Genomic DNA, 18,642 nt, shown 5'->3' with positions numbered 1-18,642 from the left:
TACACAGTAAGCGCCCAATCTAAGGAAGTGTGCAACCGAGGAGTTGCACACTTGCAAGTGCACATCTACCGAGTGTAACACTTGCAAGTGTATGACTACGGAGTTGCACACTTGCAAGTATTTAACTTGCAGTTGCACACTTGTAAGTGTTGAGCAGTTGAACACTTAGTTTATCAGTGTAATGTGCCTAAGATGCCTAAAATTCGCATTTTATATGGACGTATACTGCAGTCATGACGCAGTTCTGCTACCAGGGCAGGGACACATCACGGAAACCACTATGTAAAATACCCTCGAAAATTTAACGTATATGTTGTAAATTTATGACAGCCCAATCTTGCTCGTCAATGAATTCAAAGCCGATAGATAGTGCTTGTCATTTTACGATTTTGACTTGTAATTTTAAGACACCCTTATTCGAGGAAAATTTTCCCGTAAAGCCTACAACTATTTTTCACAGCATTCTGTGGTCACTCTAGACAACAACAGAAAAAACACGGGGTTTTTCCGTGGTGTTTCCGTACTGAATCACGAAATTATTTTATTTATTTTTTTGTTTGACGTTCTCCTAATTTTGCCCAGCAACCTAGGTACGGAGATTCATCAAGAATTAGGAACGTAAGTGTTTTTCTTAAAGAGACTAAATAGATGTGAACTCATCCTGTACCGAGACGGCGGGCACTTGAGTGTGGACCTGTCGCAAAACATTTAAAAAAAGCTAAGGGCAAGGAACGGACAAGAGTGGGTGTGCCTTACTACGACAGGTGCAGACAGTCAGACAGTGAGGGAGAGGAGGGCGACAGTATATAATCGCTGGCAGTCCTACAATTTGATAGTAGTCGACGACCGCTGTCCCTGGTAGGTACAGCTGGGTTACTACGAGGGGGCCAATGGTCCCTTCATCGTGTGCCTTTCCCAGACAGTTTAGTTTATTATTTGCTCTTGTTCAGTTTTCAGGCAATATGAATTCTCTCGTAATCCTCGTCTGCGCTGTGGCCGCTGTCGCTGGCTTTCAGGATGAGTCTAGGGTCCACTGGGAAGACTTTAAGGTATTTAAATATAGAATTATCGAAGGATTTTATGCACATATATGCACATACCGCTGCTAATTTCAATCTGCTATACTAGGCTATGCATCACAAGAGGTATCCTAACCCGATCGAAGATGCCTTCCGAGCTAAAATATTCAATGAGAATGCCGTAAGGATTGCGAAGCACAATGAACTCCACGCTTACGGCAAGGTCAGCTTTAAGGTCGGCTACAACCAATTTGCTGATATGGTAAGTGCTGTCATTACTAATTGCCAAATAGAAGTGTGTGACATTTGAACACCTAGAAGTGCTTTACAAAATGTTACTCACAAAAAAGTGTGTGACTATTGTGTCATGCACAGAAAAGTGTTCGACAGTCATGTCGTTTAAAGAAAATTGTAGTAGTTTGCTAAGTCATAGAGGTTCCTTTCGAAAATTTATCATGCGCTCATGGTTTATTGTAGCACACCCACGAAGTAACCGAAAAATTAAACGGCTTCCGCATGGATTTAAAAAGGCGAAGTGGTAGCATTCACAGAGCCTCCAACGACTCCAAGCCCTTCAGTAGGAAAGTGGATTGGAGAACCAAAGGCCTCGTGACTCCTATCAAGGACCAGGGTCAGTGCGGCTCCTGCTGGTCTTTCTCCGCTGTAAGTTAAAACAACTTTCTTTCCTTGCCTTGCCTGTGCTCTACGCACTGAAAAGTGCCGCCCGCTAACTACCCTTTTGCTTTACAGACCGGCTCACTCGAGGGTCAACTCTTCAAGAAGACTGGCAAGCTGGTCTCGCTCAGCGAGCAGAACCTCGTCGACTGCTCTTCGAAGTACGGCAACGAGGGCTGCAACGGAGGTGTGATGGACTCGGCTTTTGAGTACGTGAAGGCCAACGGCGGCATCGACTCAGAGGAGACCTATCCTTACACTGCACAGGTATATATTTTACAAATCTTTTATGCAAGAACACCGTTATTTTACCCGTGACTTTCCGAGCCCTCCCTACGCTACCAAGACCCGAAGCGTCCCGGGTCCGCTCGGGTGCCCGGTTGAGAACTAACTCTGGACCCTGGCCGACCCCAGCTGTCTCGCAGACAAACAAGAATACTCTCCCCGTAACTTACCAACTGTCAAATCCAAACCTCTCTGACGAAGATACCCGCCCTCTCAAGAGCGCTTTACAGTATATACTGTACGAGTTTTCACGATTTTTTGTTGTTTTGTTGTTGTATCACAGGACGGTCGCTGTCTTTACAAGTCCGCCAACAGTGTTGGAGTTAACACCGGATACACTGACGTAAACCCAACCGAGAACGATCTCCGCGACGCAGTCGAGAAGGTTGGACCAGTATCAGTAGCGATCGACGCCAGCCACTGGAGCTTCCAGATGTACGCTAGCGGTAAGTTCCAACGCCATACTCTGTTCTCGTTACAAAAATTGCTGGACCAGCAAACGCCTCATTTCGCGCGCTACAGCATGAGCGGGTTATGACGATCATTTCGTGTTGCAGGCATCTACCAGGAGCCCGCCTGCTCATCGGACAGCCTGGACCACGGCGTGCTGGCCGTCGGCTACGGCAGCGACTGGCCCAACAAGGACTTCTGGCTCGTCAAGAACTCCTGGGGTGACTCCTGGGGTGAAGGCGGGTACATCAAGATGGCCCGCAACAAGAACAACAACTGCGGAATCGCCACGATGGCCAGCTACCCCACTGTTTAGGTCTACCAGCCCGAGGCAGTTCCTCTTTCCCACCAGACCCAAACAACCACTACTTTCATTTTTACACGTCTTTTCTATAAAAAAAAAAAAAAATTCAATGGAGACTACGTGTTTTTTGCCCCATCAGAAAAAGATTGCTTCTAGAACCAGAGCTCTGTGATAAGAGCGTCTGCAGCGCAATACCTGAAGAGGCAAGAGAGACAGTTACGTTATGTGTGGCCTCGCTCGATGCAATCGAATTCAGTCACACTCACTCACAATCAGAAAAATACCGATAGCGCGTAGTTAGATAGTTTTCTTCCATTTGAAGTCCACATGTAGTACTTAAAACTGCCATCGCCATACAACTTAGTTATAAAAAAACAACGTAAAACCAGATCCGCAGAAAAGCGTCGTAACGTAGGTTGTCAAAATTACACGTAAGTAAGCCGAACAAGCCGTACGGCACAGAAGGGTCCAGGGACTACACAAAGTGAGAAGGGAGCATGGCATTGTGCTCTGCGTGACGGAGAGAGAGGGGCGGGGGGGGGGGGGGTAATCTTCGTTACCCGCCAGGGGGGTTGCTAGCGTGATCAACGAGGTGGCGTGTTTCTGCGCTCAGGCTAACATCCACCACTTGTATCCGCGTTAGTCCCTTTACTACTGTTAACGCCGTGGTCGCCTAGCTTGCCAAAATATTGGCAGCCTTTTTTGTTCGGGCCCCCGCCGCCCCCTGTCCCTCCGACCGCTTGGACAAGGCGAGAGCTTCGGAGAGGCATTGATATCTTTCGTTTAGTTCTTAGCGCTGTTTACTTCTCTGAAAGTGGGTTTCAGTCTTGCTCACCTTGCGGCGTGTTGTCCGTCTTGGGCGATGAGCCATCACCTACAGTCGATTCGGTTTAGATCAATTAGTCAAGTGAAATAAAGAGTGCCAGGGATATAATTTTTTTAAAATTATCTTTTTATTTTGTTCCCTCAACAACTTTACTTAAAAAGTGAGAAAAACGCAACAAAAGAAATATTTAGGCTCCTCACAAAGGTTTGGTGCAAGTTAATGAAAAGACGCAGTCAGTGGTCTCACACTAGACCCATCATTATGGAATATTCATTTCACACACCAGCAAGAATTGTTTTGTAATCTTCTATGGTTAATCAAGTCTCAACAGTGAATAAGAGTGTGTTCAATTAGTTTTTGTAGATGCCTTGTGCAACGTTTGGCATACACATACTTCACACTTTTTTGCTCCCTTCTTCTTAATACATTTTTCTTAACTTGGACACTTAAAGAATTATATTGTAATATTTTGTCTCTCAACACAGCGGTAGTATAAAATGACATGGTAGACACAGTAACCAGTATTCAACCGGTGCTTGTCTAGACAGAGAGGTTTAAGAGCGGTCGATCGAACGAACGGACGATCAAACGGCCGGACGCGGGTAAATTAAGTTATGAAAGCTGTAACATTCGCTGCAATTTATGTTAAGTGACATTTTGAGGATGGAGGAAGTGACGGAATTGCTTTCGACTACAAATTCTGACACTTGTGTGCACTGTGCAGAGACATTCTCTCGGTGTTTAGACGCGTGAATTCAGAGACTGTTTTCCCAACTCATTTAGTGTCAATATTGAGGGGGGGGGGTAGATATTAAATCCCGTTAATAATTTGCCCTTCTTTAAAATATGTCATTTCATAGATTGCAGTAAATTTGAAAGCTTTAATAGGCTCATTTACACTTGTCCCACCGTTCAATCGTTCGTTCGTTCGACCAATCTTAAAGAGGTAGCCTCAGATGCATAAGTATGTCGGACACTGGACACTGTAAGATTAGATGACCAACAATTACAAAACATATCCTTAAAGGTGAATTACCTAAGTCCCTAAAATTGAACTTGGTAACCATTCTGGAATTGAATCTTAGTTTTGGCCTCTGAGGCACAATAGGTAAAACCCCTTTTCTCTTTGTATTGCTCTCCATAACCAGATAAAACAATTCATTAGTTCCCTGTCAGTTCCACACAGTACTTGTAGGAAAAAGAATCTGTAGAAATCCTAAATTTGTTTGATCTAAATGGAGAGAACTGGCTACTTAAAAAAAAAAAATCTTTTGCCTTTGCAAAGGCATGCATATTAAGGACACATTATTTTGAAACTCAAGTATGATGAAAAATCGATAGAAAACTCCGTACTGATCAAACAACTTGATGTCTATGTTTCTTCTTCCAACAATCACCAGGAATTTTAAAGATCACAATTAAATAGTTAAAAGATGATCTAACTTACATCTCTAACAATTACAAACATTATTTCCTATTCATGTCTTTCTATTATTGCAGCAATATAATTAAAACCAGTAGACGACTCCACCTTTAAAAAGTCTCCCAGTACAGAAAATGAAACAGAGCCTAAATAACATCAATATTACTTGCTGTGGAACAATTATTGCTTCAATTTTATAATATTATTTAGAGAAGGCAACAAGTGGGTTCAAGAGTGCAACTGTACGCCTTCATAAAGTGTTACAGGAGTGATCTCCTTCTACATTTTACTTGAGTTGTGCTTTATTAGTATCACAGTCCAGAGTATATAATCTGAAGAGAGCACCCTTTCCAAAACTCATCTCACAAATGTCTTCCATGCATTACCCTCATAATAGAAATCACCTGTGCATTTTAACATTTATGATGCAAGTTCACATAATTTACAATGTGTTTAAAATTATTCAATTTACAAATACTCTTCATCAATTTAAGTAGAACATTTATGTTAATTAAAAGAATTAGGCCTCCTGTTTTCTTTTTGTCAACTTCCTGTATAAAATTAACTTGCATAGGCATTAATGAGTATTTTTTATAATAATGTCTGAAGGCAGGTTATTTAATAAACTTCTATGTAATGAAAAAAAAAAATCCAACAAATTTTAAACTTACTTCCAATAGTTTTAATTGCCTAGCTTACTTGCATGAGGTGCATTTTCTCTCCTCCTAGTAGCAAGAAGGAATCATCCAGAAAATACGTCCGTCATTCACCGTTACGAAACTGCCAGGTGCAGCCTACGCAAGCCCTCATAGCGCCTGATGGGTAGGCAACATCCTGCCTGCAGTATGCGTGCACTGCGGGCTGGCGTACCCCCAGTCTGGCAGGCGCCGAGCGTCGTTAATTTGGCCGACTGAATCTGAGAAAGACAGACTTTCTGAACGATCCTGAAGGTGAACATATTAAGTCAAGTGCAAATTGTGAAAAATTAAATAAAAATGAAAACGCGAGATAGTGCTTCACCAAAAAGAGGGAGAGGGGTACATACAGGCCTGGTTGTCCATAATGTATCATCAATAAAGATATCCCCATGATATCCCCATGAGCCCGTGAAAATATCTTTTACATCATATACAACTTAATCTTGTCGGATTAATGATTTTCTGGCAGCCTGCCAATAGATTATGGAATAGGTTGTTCGTTTTTAAGTCTTGGAAGTCTTATTAAGTAAGCAAGAAGAGTTAATTTTTTAAAATAAATAAGGTCAATTGCATACAGACAAGAATCACAGCATCTAAATGACTTTTTGTACCATTATGTCTTGATAATAGTTTTAACTAAAGATGCACAGCTGTTCCTTTACTTTGAGGTTGGACTCAAACAATTCCTCAACTACAGATTGACAACAAGACACTGGCATAAGGAGGGTTGCGCATACTGCACAGAAGAACGCAGAAAAATCTCAACACAAAAATCCTCATTTTATCACCAAAATGTGCTTATGAAGAGCGTTATGAAAGAATAATTATTTACAGAAAACTCACAATACTAAAACAGAAATGAAAGTTTTATCTACAGCTGATAGTTCCCATATAACACCAAGATACAAAAACAGCAAAACAATAGCTTACAATTTACAAGACTGCAATATCTAAGTTGTTACTGTAATCTGTACATAACAATGTAAAAATATTCAAAACAATTAAATAGACACACCTTTGAATCATACCTCTCAACAAGATGGAAGTCATGAGCAAATACAAGACCGTAATTGAGCTTTATATTGGGCTTCAGAGAGGGAAAGAAGCCAGCTCTCCTGTTTGTTGACAAATACATTCTTGAGAGAAAGTTAAAAATGTTCTCCATTATGTGATTGTAAGACACTTATATGAAACATCATTCCCCATGAAAGTCCACTCATCCTCAAACAGCTATGGCAAAATAATTTTACAGTTCAACTTGTAACTATCACAACCCAATCTTAAATTATACTAAAGACTACATAAACATGATAAGAAAATATGTAAAAGCATATGTCACACGGTAGACTTGGTACTCATGAAATAGTCATTCAATATAAGAAGATCGATGAACTACACAGTTAAATAGATAGGCAATTACAAATTACATGTGTGTCCCTTTCTGTAAACTGAGAAAAAATAACATATGAGAAAAGGACCATTGAGAAGTGCAAAATTCAGTAAGTGCATATAAATTAGGTTCTGCACTTCAATAGAATCACATGATCAGCTGTCACAATGGTTAACTGCTTCAACTGAATTTTTATTTGAGCAGTTTCTATTTTGTTAAGAAACTGCAGATCCAGTTCCTTGATATAACTCACTAACCATAAACTTGTTGGATATGTGAACAAACCCCCCCACATCCTGTTCATTGTCAGTTCACACAGCCCCCACACACATATTTCTTGCATCGTCACTCCCCATATTTAATTGTGCGCTACATAAAATGAACCGAAGCGACAGCAAAAAACGATAATACATCACAGTGAACCACCGCAACCGACAAAGCCGGTCGAAATTATTGCTAGGGCCAGCCTCTAGTCGGTGTGCCTGGGCTTGGTGCGGCAGGCCTGGTGCTCGGCGCTCTCGGCCGCGTTGGCGCCCGCCGTGGGCACGATGGTGACGCTCCTGGTCATGCGGTCCCTGGGCGCGAGCAGCGGCTCGCCCACCTGCTTGCGCAGGCGGTGGTGGCGCGCGCGCGGGCCGCTGGAGGTAGGGGTGGTGGCGCCCGGGCCGGCTGCGGCGGTGATGACGGGCAGCGAGGCGGCGGGCGGCAGCAGCGGCGCCGTCACGCCGCCCTCCTCGCCCGAGTCCTGGCTGTCGCAGGGGCTGGTGGAGCCCGTGAGGCGTTGCCGCCGCTTCGAGAGGCTCTGCTCCAGCCTACGGAGGAACCTGGCGGCAGAATCCGTGTGAGCGGGGACGGGGCGCAGGCGGAGCGCCTGTGGAACTCCGGATAGGCAGACCCGCAACACGCAGGTGCGTGGCTGGGTGTGGGTTGCCTACCCGGCAGTTCTCAGGCGCTCCGGCTATAGAAGCCCAAATTTTCTCGAAAAAAATTGAAAAGATTTCCAGAAAAACTAAAAATATTTAAGAAATGTTATAAAAAAAATGGTACATCCAGGGGTTTTTCTCCCAAAAATTTTCCCGAGTGTTCGTTTTTGGAAAGTTCAAACCCCTACACCAGCCACCGTCCAGCGCGGAGACTAGTTTTCACGCACCTAATCTGGTGACCGATTGTTTTAAGCCGACTAATCTTCCGGTTCGGCTTGGAGCTCAGCGGGCTGGTGATGGGGTCCTCCCAGGCCGGCTTTCCGCGCAGGCAGTGCGCCTTGGCGTCCTGAAAATCGAGGCATGAACACGAGTAAAGAACAACAATATAGTGTGAATGCTAAAAGTTCAATCCTCGGTTTAATCAAATGTAATAAAGTTTACTAGTGGCAGGATGTTAGACTTGCTCATTTGAAATCTGCTCATACCAAATTCATACTGTAGCTTGGTACAAAGGAAATCTGATGGGCGCAACTAACCTACGGGGGATAGATAGCGTAGCATGGAGGTCCTTGGGCAGGGAACGTGTATTTTTTTAAATGGAGATGGATTTTGGTCCGCGTTATGGTCTTTTACTGAGAGCTACCCTGCTAGTTACGTTATTGTACCCTGGGCTCGCCCTGACACCCCGGGAACGCCGTCATGCAACCCCAGACGTCGAGGCGCCCGGCTCAGCCGCACACCTGGAGGGCCACGGCCTCGGCCACGGCCACCGCAGACGACTAGGGGCAAGCCGCACGTCAGTATTGTGTACAAAAGGGGCCAATCCGAGACCACGCAAGTCTCGCATGCTTATCCGATCGCTTGGACCGAAGAGCTGATTTCGTAAATTCCACAAAATGTTCCACACGATGTAAATTCATTTTCTTTGTCGTTGACGAAGCTAAGACATTAGACCCACCTCTCCGGTCTCCTCGCCAGACGCCTCCGTCGAAGGATGACTGCACGGCTCTGGTGTCCTCGACCACGAGAGACGTTCGGGGGCGGCAGGCGAGGTGGGCCTTTGGGACACCTCTCTGAAACCACCAGCAAACACAATGTTGACCAAAAAACAAAAAATCGCTCACGACGTCGTGCTTTGATAACGGGATACGGGAGAACGCCGGTGAGTTAAGAAAGAAAACAAGAAGAGCATCAGGGCATCAAACATGTTTGATACATTAGGAGAAACCTCGTTCTTTACCCAAGTTTGGTCTGGTGTGATTATGAAATGAAAACAGAAAGATCATTGTTGTTAATGACCGCTCTTCAAAACTTTTCGCGCCGACGCAGTTTTAGCTTTTATCAATAGATGGCGCTGTTCGCGCATGCGCTTGATTGTTTTTTTTCGTGTTAAAAGAATTTCATTTGAGATAGGTTTTAATCATTATGAGAACCAAAAAAGGTTATAATATGATTGTTTTAAGTTGAAACATTAACGGCTAGCCTATTTTTAGTTGTTTAGCCAAATTTTTTCAGGTAAAACTTATCTCTATTAAGATATTTGTCCGTGTAGAAAAACCATCCGAAACGCACGCTCGACCGGCGATTTTTTCGACCTTATTTCTGAAATTTCTTTCAATTTTGCGTAATAAACCGAAAAAAACGTCTATTATGGATTGGTGAGGCCGCCAAGACCTACAGTTTGATACAACTGGCATAGTTGTAGGTGTTGTGGTTACCGAGATGAATCGAGTCGCTAAATTACACCAGACCAAGCACAATACTCGTTCTCCCACCTCCAAGAGGGAAGTGAGAGTGGAGGTAAAGAACGAGTAAAAACAGGGAGCACCCCGCCTACCGGATGGAGTTGAGACTCTCGTCCGACGAGGACGAGGTGACCCGCTGCGGCTGCGAGGACTTGGCGTTGCGCGCGCGCCGCTTGGGCGACGGCTTCCTGGGCGAGCTGTGCCGGTCGCGGTCGCGGGGCTCGCGGCCGTAGCCGTGGCCCTCCGGGACGTCCAGCAGCAGCTTGGGCGGCGGCGGGCTGCGCGCCGGGCTGCGGGCCGCCGAGCGCACCGTCGGGGAGCGCCGCTCCCGGCGCCGACCCGAGGAGCTCTTGCGTGTAGTAGTGACTGCGAAATAATCAGATAGTCATTCCCAGGTAGTGTAACTTCCCGATTATTTATATTTCCAAAGATTGATGTCGTGGAAGGAATGCCCGAAAGCCCTCACCGGTAGCGGATCCCGCCGAGCTGGGCGCGTCGTAGAGCCCGTCCGAGTCGGTGAAGGGCAGCTGGCGTCCGTAGAAGGCGGGGGAGAAGCGTTCGCAGCCGGCGGGCAGGTCAGACAGCGGCGACTCGCTGCGGGAGCTGACGGGGCTGAGGGAGCGGCCCGCGTCGCCCTCCACAACGATGCTGGGCAGCTGCAAGCAAAGCAGGGGCAAAGCGTCGCTTACATTAGCCCAAGCGCACCCACCGCGGACAGCAGGGAGTGGGGTGGCGTAACTCACCGCGAGCAGGGACGTCATGGGGACGTCCAGGTCGCCACATGATATGTCGATGGACACGTCCTCCAGCTCGGTGGCGGGGCCGAGGACTGTGGTGTCGGAGGGCGCGGTCGGTGACGCGCACGTCGGGCCCAGGAGCGTCTCCACCTCGGCCGGGTCGGCGACGGAGATGGCGGGCAGGAGCAGGCGCGTCATGCCCGGCGGCATCCCCGAGGCCTCGGCGGCCGTGTGCAGCATGACGGGCACCATGCCCATGTCCAGGCTGCCGCAGTGTCGCACGCGCCGCGGGGGTGCCACCGGTGGCGCCTCCACGCCGGCCTCCTGGTGGACAGGGCGGGTGCTTTGCAGGTCAGGGCAGTCTCAACGGGCAAGTGTTCATCCAGAAAGTAGGTCCGTCATTCGCATGAAGTCACGATAAACTGGCAAGCTCTCATAGCCCCTGCTGGGTAGGCAACATCGTGCCTTACAGTGCATGCGTGTACTGCGGGCTGGTCTACTCTGAGTTTCGCAGGCGCCGAAGCTTCCATAATTTCCCGAATGAATCTGAGAGGAACGGACGTACTTTCTGGACGACCCCCCAGCGGCCGAAGGGACGCTCGCCTCTTACCGGCTGTAGAGTCCCGAGGCTCTGGCGCGTGTCCGTGGCGAACCCTTCGTCCTGCGACTCCATCAAGGCGTCGTCCGACAGCGTCTCCGAGTCCGAACGACCGCGCATGGGCCGGCGCAGCGTCGGGTAGAAGATTGCGTCCACGGCGGTGCCCTCGGACGCCCTCCTGGTTGGCGGAGGCTGCGCCACCCCCGGCGAGCCCGGCGACCGCAGGAGGCGCTGTCCCAGGCCGAGGCCGGCGCGGGGCAGGCCGGGGAGCACGGCGCCGGAGCCAGGGCAGCCCTCCTCGGGCTCGGCCTGGAACACCTGTCCGTCAACGCGGCATTGTAATGCGGCGGCCGGGCGCTACGGGGGACTACAAGGAAGGAACCGGCCTCTCGGGGCCTCTAGCACAGGCTCGGGACCAGAGCGCTTCGGGACGCAGGACCTACCTCGACCTCCGAAGCCGACATGGAGAGCGGGTTGCTGGAGCCGCAACGCGACGGCCCCGGAGAGGCCATGGACGAATAGCCGGAGGACGACAGGTTGGACTCCGATGCGATGCGGTCCGCCCGTGAGCACATGGAGAAGGGCGAGAGGTAGCACATGCCCGGGATGCCGGCGTCCGACGAGCTCTGGTGGCCCACGTCCACGTCCGAGTCGGCCTCGGAGGTGCTGCAGGTGACGGTGATGAAGGGCAGCATGTGGCTGTCCACGTCCTGAGGCCTTTACGGGTAGAAAGAAAACGTCAGCTCTGTGCTCTCTGGGGCTCAGCGTCCTGGCGGGGTGAAAAAGGACTGACCTGCCGCCGAGGGAACGCTGCGGCGGCGGTGAGCCGGGATGGAAACTCCACGACGGCGGCGACCGAGTGGGCGACGGCTGCTCGACGCGCAGCTCCGGTATGACCAGGGTGTTGGGCGACGGGGCGACGCAGGGGCTGAGGCTGCAGGGCGACGGGCTGGGCGTCGGCGACGGGCAGGGCGACGTGGTCGTCACGGCCGACGAGCTCTCGGTGGACAGCAGCATGGGGCTCGTGGCGGGGCTGGGGGTGGCATCCTGCAACAACATTCGTGACGTCAGCGCCCTCGGATACGACATGCCTGGCAAAGAGTAAAGAGGTGCACAGACACGGGGGAAACCACGAGGTTCTTGCTTAACTTTTGTTAAGTATAAATATCGAATTAACGCGAAAAGCAACATTGAGTTTTACCGTAAACAAACAAAAATTTAAAAAATCATTGAAAATGTACTACTTGTTGCTTTCCCCTTGGATCGGTCGGAGTGCATGCATACCTTGCAGGGGTTGGGGGTGAGCCCCGGGGCGAGGAGGCCCATGCCGACGGGGCTGCGGGGCATGATGGGGGACGGGATAGGCGTGGGCAGGGGCGTGGGCAGGGGCGTGGGGCGCGGCGTGGGCACCTCTCGGATGGGCGACAGGTTGCGGCTGCCGGAGCTCGGCACCTCCAGCAAGATGACGGCGCCGCACGAGCGCTGCTGGCACGCCGACAGCGGGTCCAACACCGTCACCTGCGCGACAAACGTAGAAATCGGTGTACAACCCGCCCGTAACAAAAAAAAATAATCAGAAAAATCAAGAAAATTCAGAGGGAAAAAATAAGAAAAATCAAAAAAAAATAAGAAAAAATCAAGAAAATAAGAAATTGATGTCCTTTCTAGGGAGAACCCCTCGGTGACAACACGCAATGCGGTCAAGTCGGTCAAGTATAGTGCGTTACCTCTATGGTGGAAGAGCCGGGCGTGGATCCGGGCGTTGGCGTGGTGGTGGCGGAGCGGGGCAGGGGCGGCGAGTCGGGCGCGCCGCTGGAGGAGGTGGCGGGCGTCAGGTGCGACGAGTCGTCCGAGGTGGCCGCGCCGTCCTCGGCGTCCTGGTCGCAGTAGCGCAGCAGGTTGTGCAGCCGCGTGGGCCGCCGGTTCACCACCACATCCCCGCCTGTGGGGGACAGCGGCGCGTCAGCTGCGGCTGGACGCCATACGCATTGGCGTACTTTGCAATTTACTGCTATTTGGATGCTGATTGCTTCCCGCTCCACAGTAACGGCCGGGAAGTGATTGACCCGCGTATGATTTATTCTCGAGTTTTCAACCGAAATTTCAAAGTATACTTCGGAGGGAAGCAATCAAAGGGGGTTGTGAGTATAGTGTTGTTCACCAGACACATTGATGTTGTGATCAGTGCGTCTATGGTCCTACCATCACAGTGCGAACCACGTGCGAAACAGACGTGAGATCAAACACTAGGGATGGGCTGGACAGACGCAGTACCGCCTTAGACGCATTAGAGTGAGAAAGAAAGAGATTGAATTTGGAGTTAACTGATTGCCTGGTGGCTGTATCGAGAAAACGATATCACCAGCCCGATAAAAGTGAAAAGGGTGGGCTGGAAGTTAAGGGAAAGCAAATATAAGGGGGGGGGGGGAGAGAAATAAGTCCTTTAAAGAACGGAAAGGTTTAACGTATTTCAAAAAAAGAAAAACAACAACATGAAACATTCGCCAGCCAGCCCCAGGCCCCAAGGGCCCCGTTGTGCGGGGGACCCTCGCGGCGTCGCTCCACTAACATGCTGCACACTAGACGAGTCTACTCGAGCGCTAAATGGGATGATGACACTCTTGGATGACGAGGAATGGCGGGGCAAGCTGACGGCACAGGTATATCCACAGCAAGAGGACGTCTACGCCAACCACTAGTTAAACACTACGTATCATCACAACACCAAACGTAACAACAACCACATGCAACATCTAGATGAAACGACACAGATCTCCAGTCAGAGTCAGCAGCTCTACGACTTACATTGACAACAGAGCCAATCACTTGAAGTAGTATTCCAATGACCGTGTAGCTTGCACGAGCTACAAAAAAGCGCCGCTACCTACGCATCAGCAGACGTTTCGCTCACAAGTAATATTAACATTATCATCAAAACTTTCTGTTTTTAAAAAATATTGAGTCTTTTAGTTTGAGGCCAATACAACTTCAAGTGCATCGACTTCTTAAAATGTCCTTCTTGGTGTATTAATTAAAAGAGAAACTAAGGGAGATTTAAATTTTGGGCGCGACCCCCTTTTACGGCAGAAAAAGACCGACTTCGTTAAGTGAGTATATGCCTCATGTTCAATGAACTGACGGCGGCCGAGACGGCGGCGAGCAGGTCACCGGGGAACATCACCAGTCGCTGTGCCGGTGTACCGCGGTGACGTATGGTGGTGTGGTACTCGTGTGTCCCTAGTCGGCCGACGGCGGCCGACGGCGTGCCTGGCCTCACAACGTTCGGATCGAGTGCGACAATGTACGGCATGGCGGGGCTGCACACAACACTCAGACACGACAAGCAACAGTAGCGGCTCGAGCAGCTCAGCGCATCTAGCTGGCCGCCGGCACAACAGCTTCAACTCACTTCTAGTGATCGTGACGGCAAAAAAAGAAAGGTGTCTTGCAGAGGGCAAAACAAATGCATTCTGTTGTGCCGGGAGCCTTTGACTTTTTTATTCTTTTTCTTAAAAAAATATTTTGTTTTTGCTTTCGGTTTTACAACGTTGACAACCTCATTTAGAGCCTGAACCGGCGCGCCGCCCCGCGGCCCGTCCGTGAGCCGGCGAGCCCCTGAGCACCGCCCCTCGCCGGGCTGGAGTTGGACAACAGGGGCTGTAGCACCGAGTCGCCTGCCAACAGACACATATGGTCGGCCCTATCCAAAGACGCGGTCGGCCCCGCCCCGCGGCCCAGAGAGGACTCGCGGGAGCGGCACGGGCCGTGTGTGTCCTCATGGTGTGTGTCATACTGCAAGTCTGTCGCACCCTAAAAGGTCATCTCGCTTTACGCGCGCTAACAAACATAAAACACACACAGCAACATTGGAAATAAAAAATGTTGTGGTTTAAGGAGTCTAAACATAAGGTGGTATAAGAAGGTTACAAAACATTTGCATAACAGGAAAAATATACACTACTGGCTAAGAAAGTAGAAATCTATCACAGATTATAGGTAATTACAACAACGAGCGGGTTCTCTTTGGAGGTAAGGTTGCTCGGCTCGGCTCAATGCCTATTATTTAATCTTTCTGTTTTCCTTCAGCTGATTAGGGCGAATCTATAATAACGAACACCTTATGACTAAAAACTACATTCAAGAATAGACATTGTAGTTGCCTCAGGTCAAATTCGCATATTTTGAAAACGCAGATTACACGCGACGCACATCAACATCGATCAACCTAATGAAATTTAGAAAATGTCACTTTTCCGGAAACGACTGCTCCGGTGGATTTAATAATTGCAATTTTTGTCACCGTCATAAGTCTTGCAAATCCTACGGGCGGGAACTCAGTCTCTGATTAGAGATTATTCCAAATTCAGAACAAATTCGCGTGCGAGAAATACAGGCAGCGTTTCGTGAAGGATACAGCGCTCATCGCCACATAAGCAGGTGGATTCCAAAGCGAGATAGAGAGAGATATATAATATAATGAGCAAGAGAATAGAAGTAAATTACACATATATAAAAAAGAGTAGAAAAAGAGAGAGAAAAGTCTGTCGGCGCGCGGAGCAGACCTCAATACTGGGGAGAGGGGTTGGGTATGGGGCTGCTATACAGGGGCTTGGCTTTGCCTACGGGGCTCCACTCGGGGCGCCCTTCGAGGGCAGCCTGCAGGGCCCCGTACTGACCTGCACTCGCGTCGAGGGAAGACAGAGAGTCGCTGCCCGTGCCCGTGCCCGGGTTGGACGAGGTGGAGTGCGGCGGGCTGTTCTGTGCGCCGTGCCCGCCGGCCCCGGGACCGCCGGGCTGGGCGGCCGCAGCCGCCTCCCATGGCGCCTCCCCCCGCTCCGACCCAGAGCTCATCTCCGCCGACACCTTGTTCAGCAGGCGCGCGAACGTCACCTTTTTCTCCAGCTTGTGCGGAGGCTCCGACCCTGTTGGCCACGAGACGAGAGGACCCAGAGGTGTAGCTGTTCGATTTCTTCGTCTGTTTTCCCTTATTTGCAAACGTGGAAGTGGTACTTTTTCTTTTTTCTTTTTAGCTTTTTTTTGTTTTGAAATTGTAAGTGAACTACTGAGATAGGCACAAAATTGCATACCTTCAGTATCATACGGTTTACTGATTATTTTAAATTTTAGTTTGAGACATTTTAAGTTGGGTTAGTATTACTGGTATTACTGTAAATCATTATTAAATCACGATATCTTAATTTTATTTCACATCGAACAGTCGTAAAACACGTCTGTCTCACGTCTTGTTTTGGGTTGGAGTGCATGGTGCATCATCATCTCTGATAGGGTTTAGTTTTTCCCGATTTGTTTGTGGTTTTAGCACTTGTCGGATTCGAGATCGTAGAGGACTTCGTCCTACAATGGGGCACGGGTTCCTCTTCGAGTGGGTAAAAGGTGGCCGAAGAGATAAGAAGAGCACCCTCGCGGGGAAGAGGACGTGAGGCTCAGAAAGTAGAGAAAAAGAGACGTAGTACCCACGGAAGAGCCAGTGCAAAGAGCAGAGTGGTGGGTGGATACGATTGCCTTTAAAAAGTGATAAAGAACTGCTGAAATGTGAAATCCTTTAGGTGGTCTTGTTGCACGATGCTGAAAGAGAGGTCATCACGCCCTTTGCTCTATACGATACAGAAACCATACGGTGCGAACTCAATAGAGAAGTCGTTCACACCTGCCTTGGTCGTGGGCGGAGCCTGGGGACTGCCGCCCACGTCAAATGTCACATTATACAAGAAAAAACATTTGAAATGACGACGTAAAACGACAAAGTGTCCACAGCAACTCACCATGTGACGACATGCCGATGCTGAAGGACGTCTCGCACGTGCCGGCGTCCTCCTCCCTCGACGCCTTCCTGGACGAGGTCCTCGACGATGACATCTTGTTATTGTTGTTGTTGTGGTGGTGATGGGCGTCGCCGAGCGAGTCCAGCAGGAGCGGCTCGCCGTCCATGCTGCTGCCCGACACGAGCTGCTGCAGGATCTGCTTCTTCTCGGCCGCGTCCACGGCCGAGCGCTGCCGCGTGGGCGTCGAGTTGTTGCGCTTCTTGCGGGGCGAGGGCGTCCCTGTAGGAGGTAGGGCGGCGGGCGTTAAACCGGGCGGGCAGGGCGGCTCGGCCGGCAATACTTCAAAGTACAGGATTTAGTTGTGATAGTAGTAAATAAAAGGAACGATAGAGAAATGAGTACAGAAATGCAATGTGAAAGAACTAGAAGAGATACTGTGATTGAAAGAACATTCTTGTCCTTGGCAGTGAAAGTGAATAAGATGATAATTGAAATAGAATAAGAAGTAGAGAGTCCAACATTCTACAGAGAGAGGAAAAAATGCAATAACTTGTGGAAATATTACGGTGAAGTGGTGAGCTTATGCCAAAAACCTATTTAGATTAGTAATTAGTTTTTTTGGGGGAAATCATTTATGACGGCGCTTATCCCCACGTATACCCATTATATCATGTTAACTAGGGTATTGCAATATGCCATTCCAGTGAAAAAATATATGTATTCAGACCCCAACCTCAAACCAAGTGTGTCTACTTTCAGAGTGGAAATTAGACTCATCCTCTCCGCACATCCCCTCAAAGCGCATGAAATTGCAGGAGCAGAGCTGCAGAGCGAGCACACAAATTTGGCATAGACAAAATTTTGAAAAAGTTCATTAAAAGCACTCAAAACTGAGGCTGAGGCTGAGCCGTCAGGGTAAATATTTAAGGGAAAATGTGCTTAGATAGATAAAATAAAACAGAAAATTTACTCCAAAAATACGTGCGTACTATATGTAGAAATAAATCCAATCATACGTTAAATTGTTGTAACAAAAATAGTTGAAGGGCCCTTCTAATTGATTTATATTAGGAGTAATCAAGCATCCAAAATATTTAAAATTGCAAAAGACTTTATAAGACACTAAATTATGTGAAAGGGCACAAACTTTTGCAAACAAATTATCAAATGAATCTCTGACATTTTTTTAAGTTTACTAATTTCTGTTAATTTTGTACTGTCTATGGTCTCTACATACTGTACTTTACGCTTCATAGCACAAGCAAAGAGGGCGGCACTGCTGAACTGTACTGATTATTGAACCAATCGCATTAGGGCATTCTCACTTATATTACCTCCATTACAGTAGAGCCCTACACCCAAAACAAGACTACATTACAGCAGAAGTTTTTATGCAGAACAATAGAAACTACGGCGCAAGGCTCCTTTGGGCAATTTCTTCAGTTTCTGATGTTTAAGAATATCTCTCCATGATTCATCTAAAATCATTGGGTATAAACAGACGAGACAGTTGAGAAGTTGTTAGTTTCAGACATGGGGAAAAAAAATGAACACACTAACACAGATTTGACAATTAAAATAGAAGAGTTCCATAAGAATGAAACCAAATTATTTGAAAAAATGATGAAAAGGAGAAATCAAGAATGAGAAAAATCAGAGGATGAAGAGAAAAACACACAGTATGAACATGAAAATATAAATCATGAGTGTACTGCCAAGGACGCCTCCGTGCAGAGCAGCAAAGATTAAAAACTTCAATATCATACAAGAAAAAATATATAAAAAA

General features: G+C 48.1%; 2 protein-coding genes across 2 annotated transcripts in view; one reads left to right on the top strand and one right to left on the bottom strand.

The window, feature by feature from the left end:
• Positions 1-752: 752 nt before the first annotated feature.
• Positions 753-2,840, top strand: LOC113207667 (procathepsin L-like). The gene is made up of 7 exons (XM_026424317.2): positions 753-858; positions 951-1,049; positions 1,129-1,281; positions 1,497-1,682; positions 1,770-1,961; positions 2,263-2,425; positions 2,537-2,840. The coding sequence occupies exons 2-7, from the start codon at positions 963-965 to the stop codon at positions 2,743-2,745; spliced, it is 990 nt and encodes a 329-aa protein (XP_026280102.1). The 5' UTR covers positions 753-858; positions 951-962; the 3' UTR covers positions 2,746-2,840.
• An 824-nt stretch (positions 2,841-3,664) lies between these two features.
• The window catches only part of LOC127749976 (proteoglycan 4-like), a 17,398-nt gene continuing 2,420 nt past the window's right edge, over positions 3,665-18,642 (bottom strand). The window contains exons 3-15 of the mRNA XM_052270223.1: positions 16,857-17,135; positions 15,750-15,995; positions 12,801-13,015; positions 12,358-12,591; positions 11,867-12,120; positions 11,517-11,790; positions 11,086-11,391; positions 10,482-10,799; positions 10,205-10,394; positions 9,831-10,104; positions 8,952-9,066; positions 8,221-8,339; positions 3,665-7,894 (exon numbers count right to left, since the gene is read on the bottom strand). Coding sequence (XP_052126183.1) covers positions 7,540-7,894; positions 8,221-8,339; positions 8,952-9,066; positions 9,831-10,104; positions 10,205-10,394; positions 10,482-10,799; positions 11,086-11,391; positions 11,517-11,790; positions 11,867-12,120; positions 12,358-12,591; positions 12,801-13,015; positions 15,750-15,995; positions 16,857-17,135 — 3,179 coding nt within the window. The 3' untranslated portion in view covers positions 3,665-7,539. The remainder of the gene's footprint in view (positions 7,895-8,220; positions 8,340-8,951; positions 9,067-9,830; positions 10,105-10,204; positions 10,395-10,481; positions 10,800-11,085; positions 11,392-11,516; positions 11,791-11,866; positions 12,121-12,357; positions 12,592-12,800; positions 13,016-15,749; positions 15,996-16,856; positions 17,136-18,642) is intronic.

This window comes from Frankliniella occidentalis, unplaced genomic scaffold (genome assembly GCF_000697945.3).
Source record: "Frankliniella occidentalis isolate FOCC.00 unplaced genomic scaffold, Focc_3.1 Scaffold114, whole genome shotgun sequence".
In the NCBI taxonomy this organism is placed as follows: domain Eukaryota; kingdom Metazoa; phylum Arthropoda; class Insecta; order Thysanoptera; family Thripidae; genus Frankliniella; species Frankliniella occidentalis.
The sequence above is the reverse complement of the archived record's forward strand: the minus strand, read 5'-3'. Positions and strand labels throughout refer to the sequence as shown.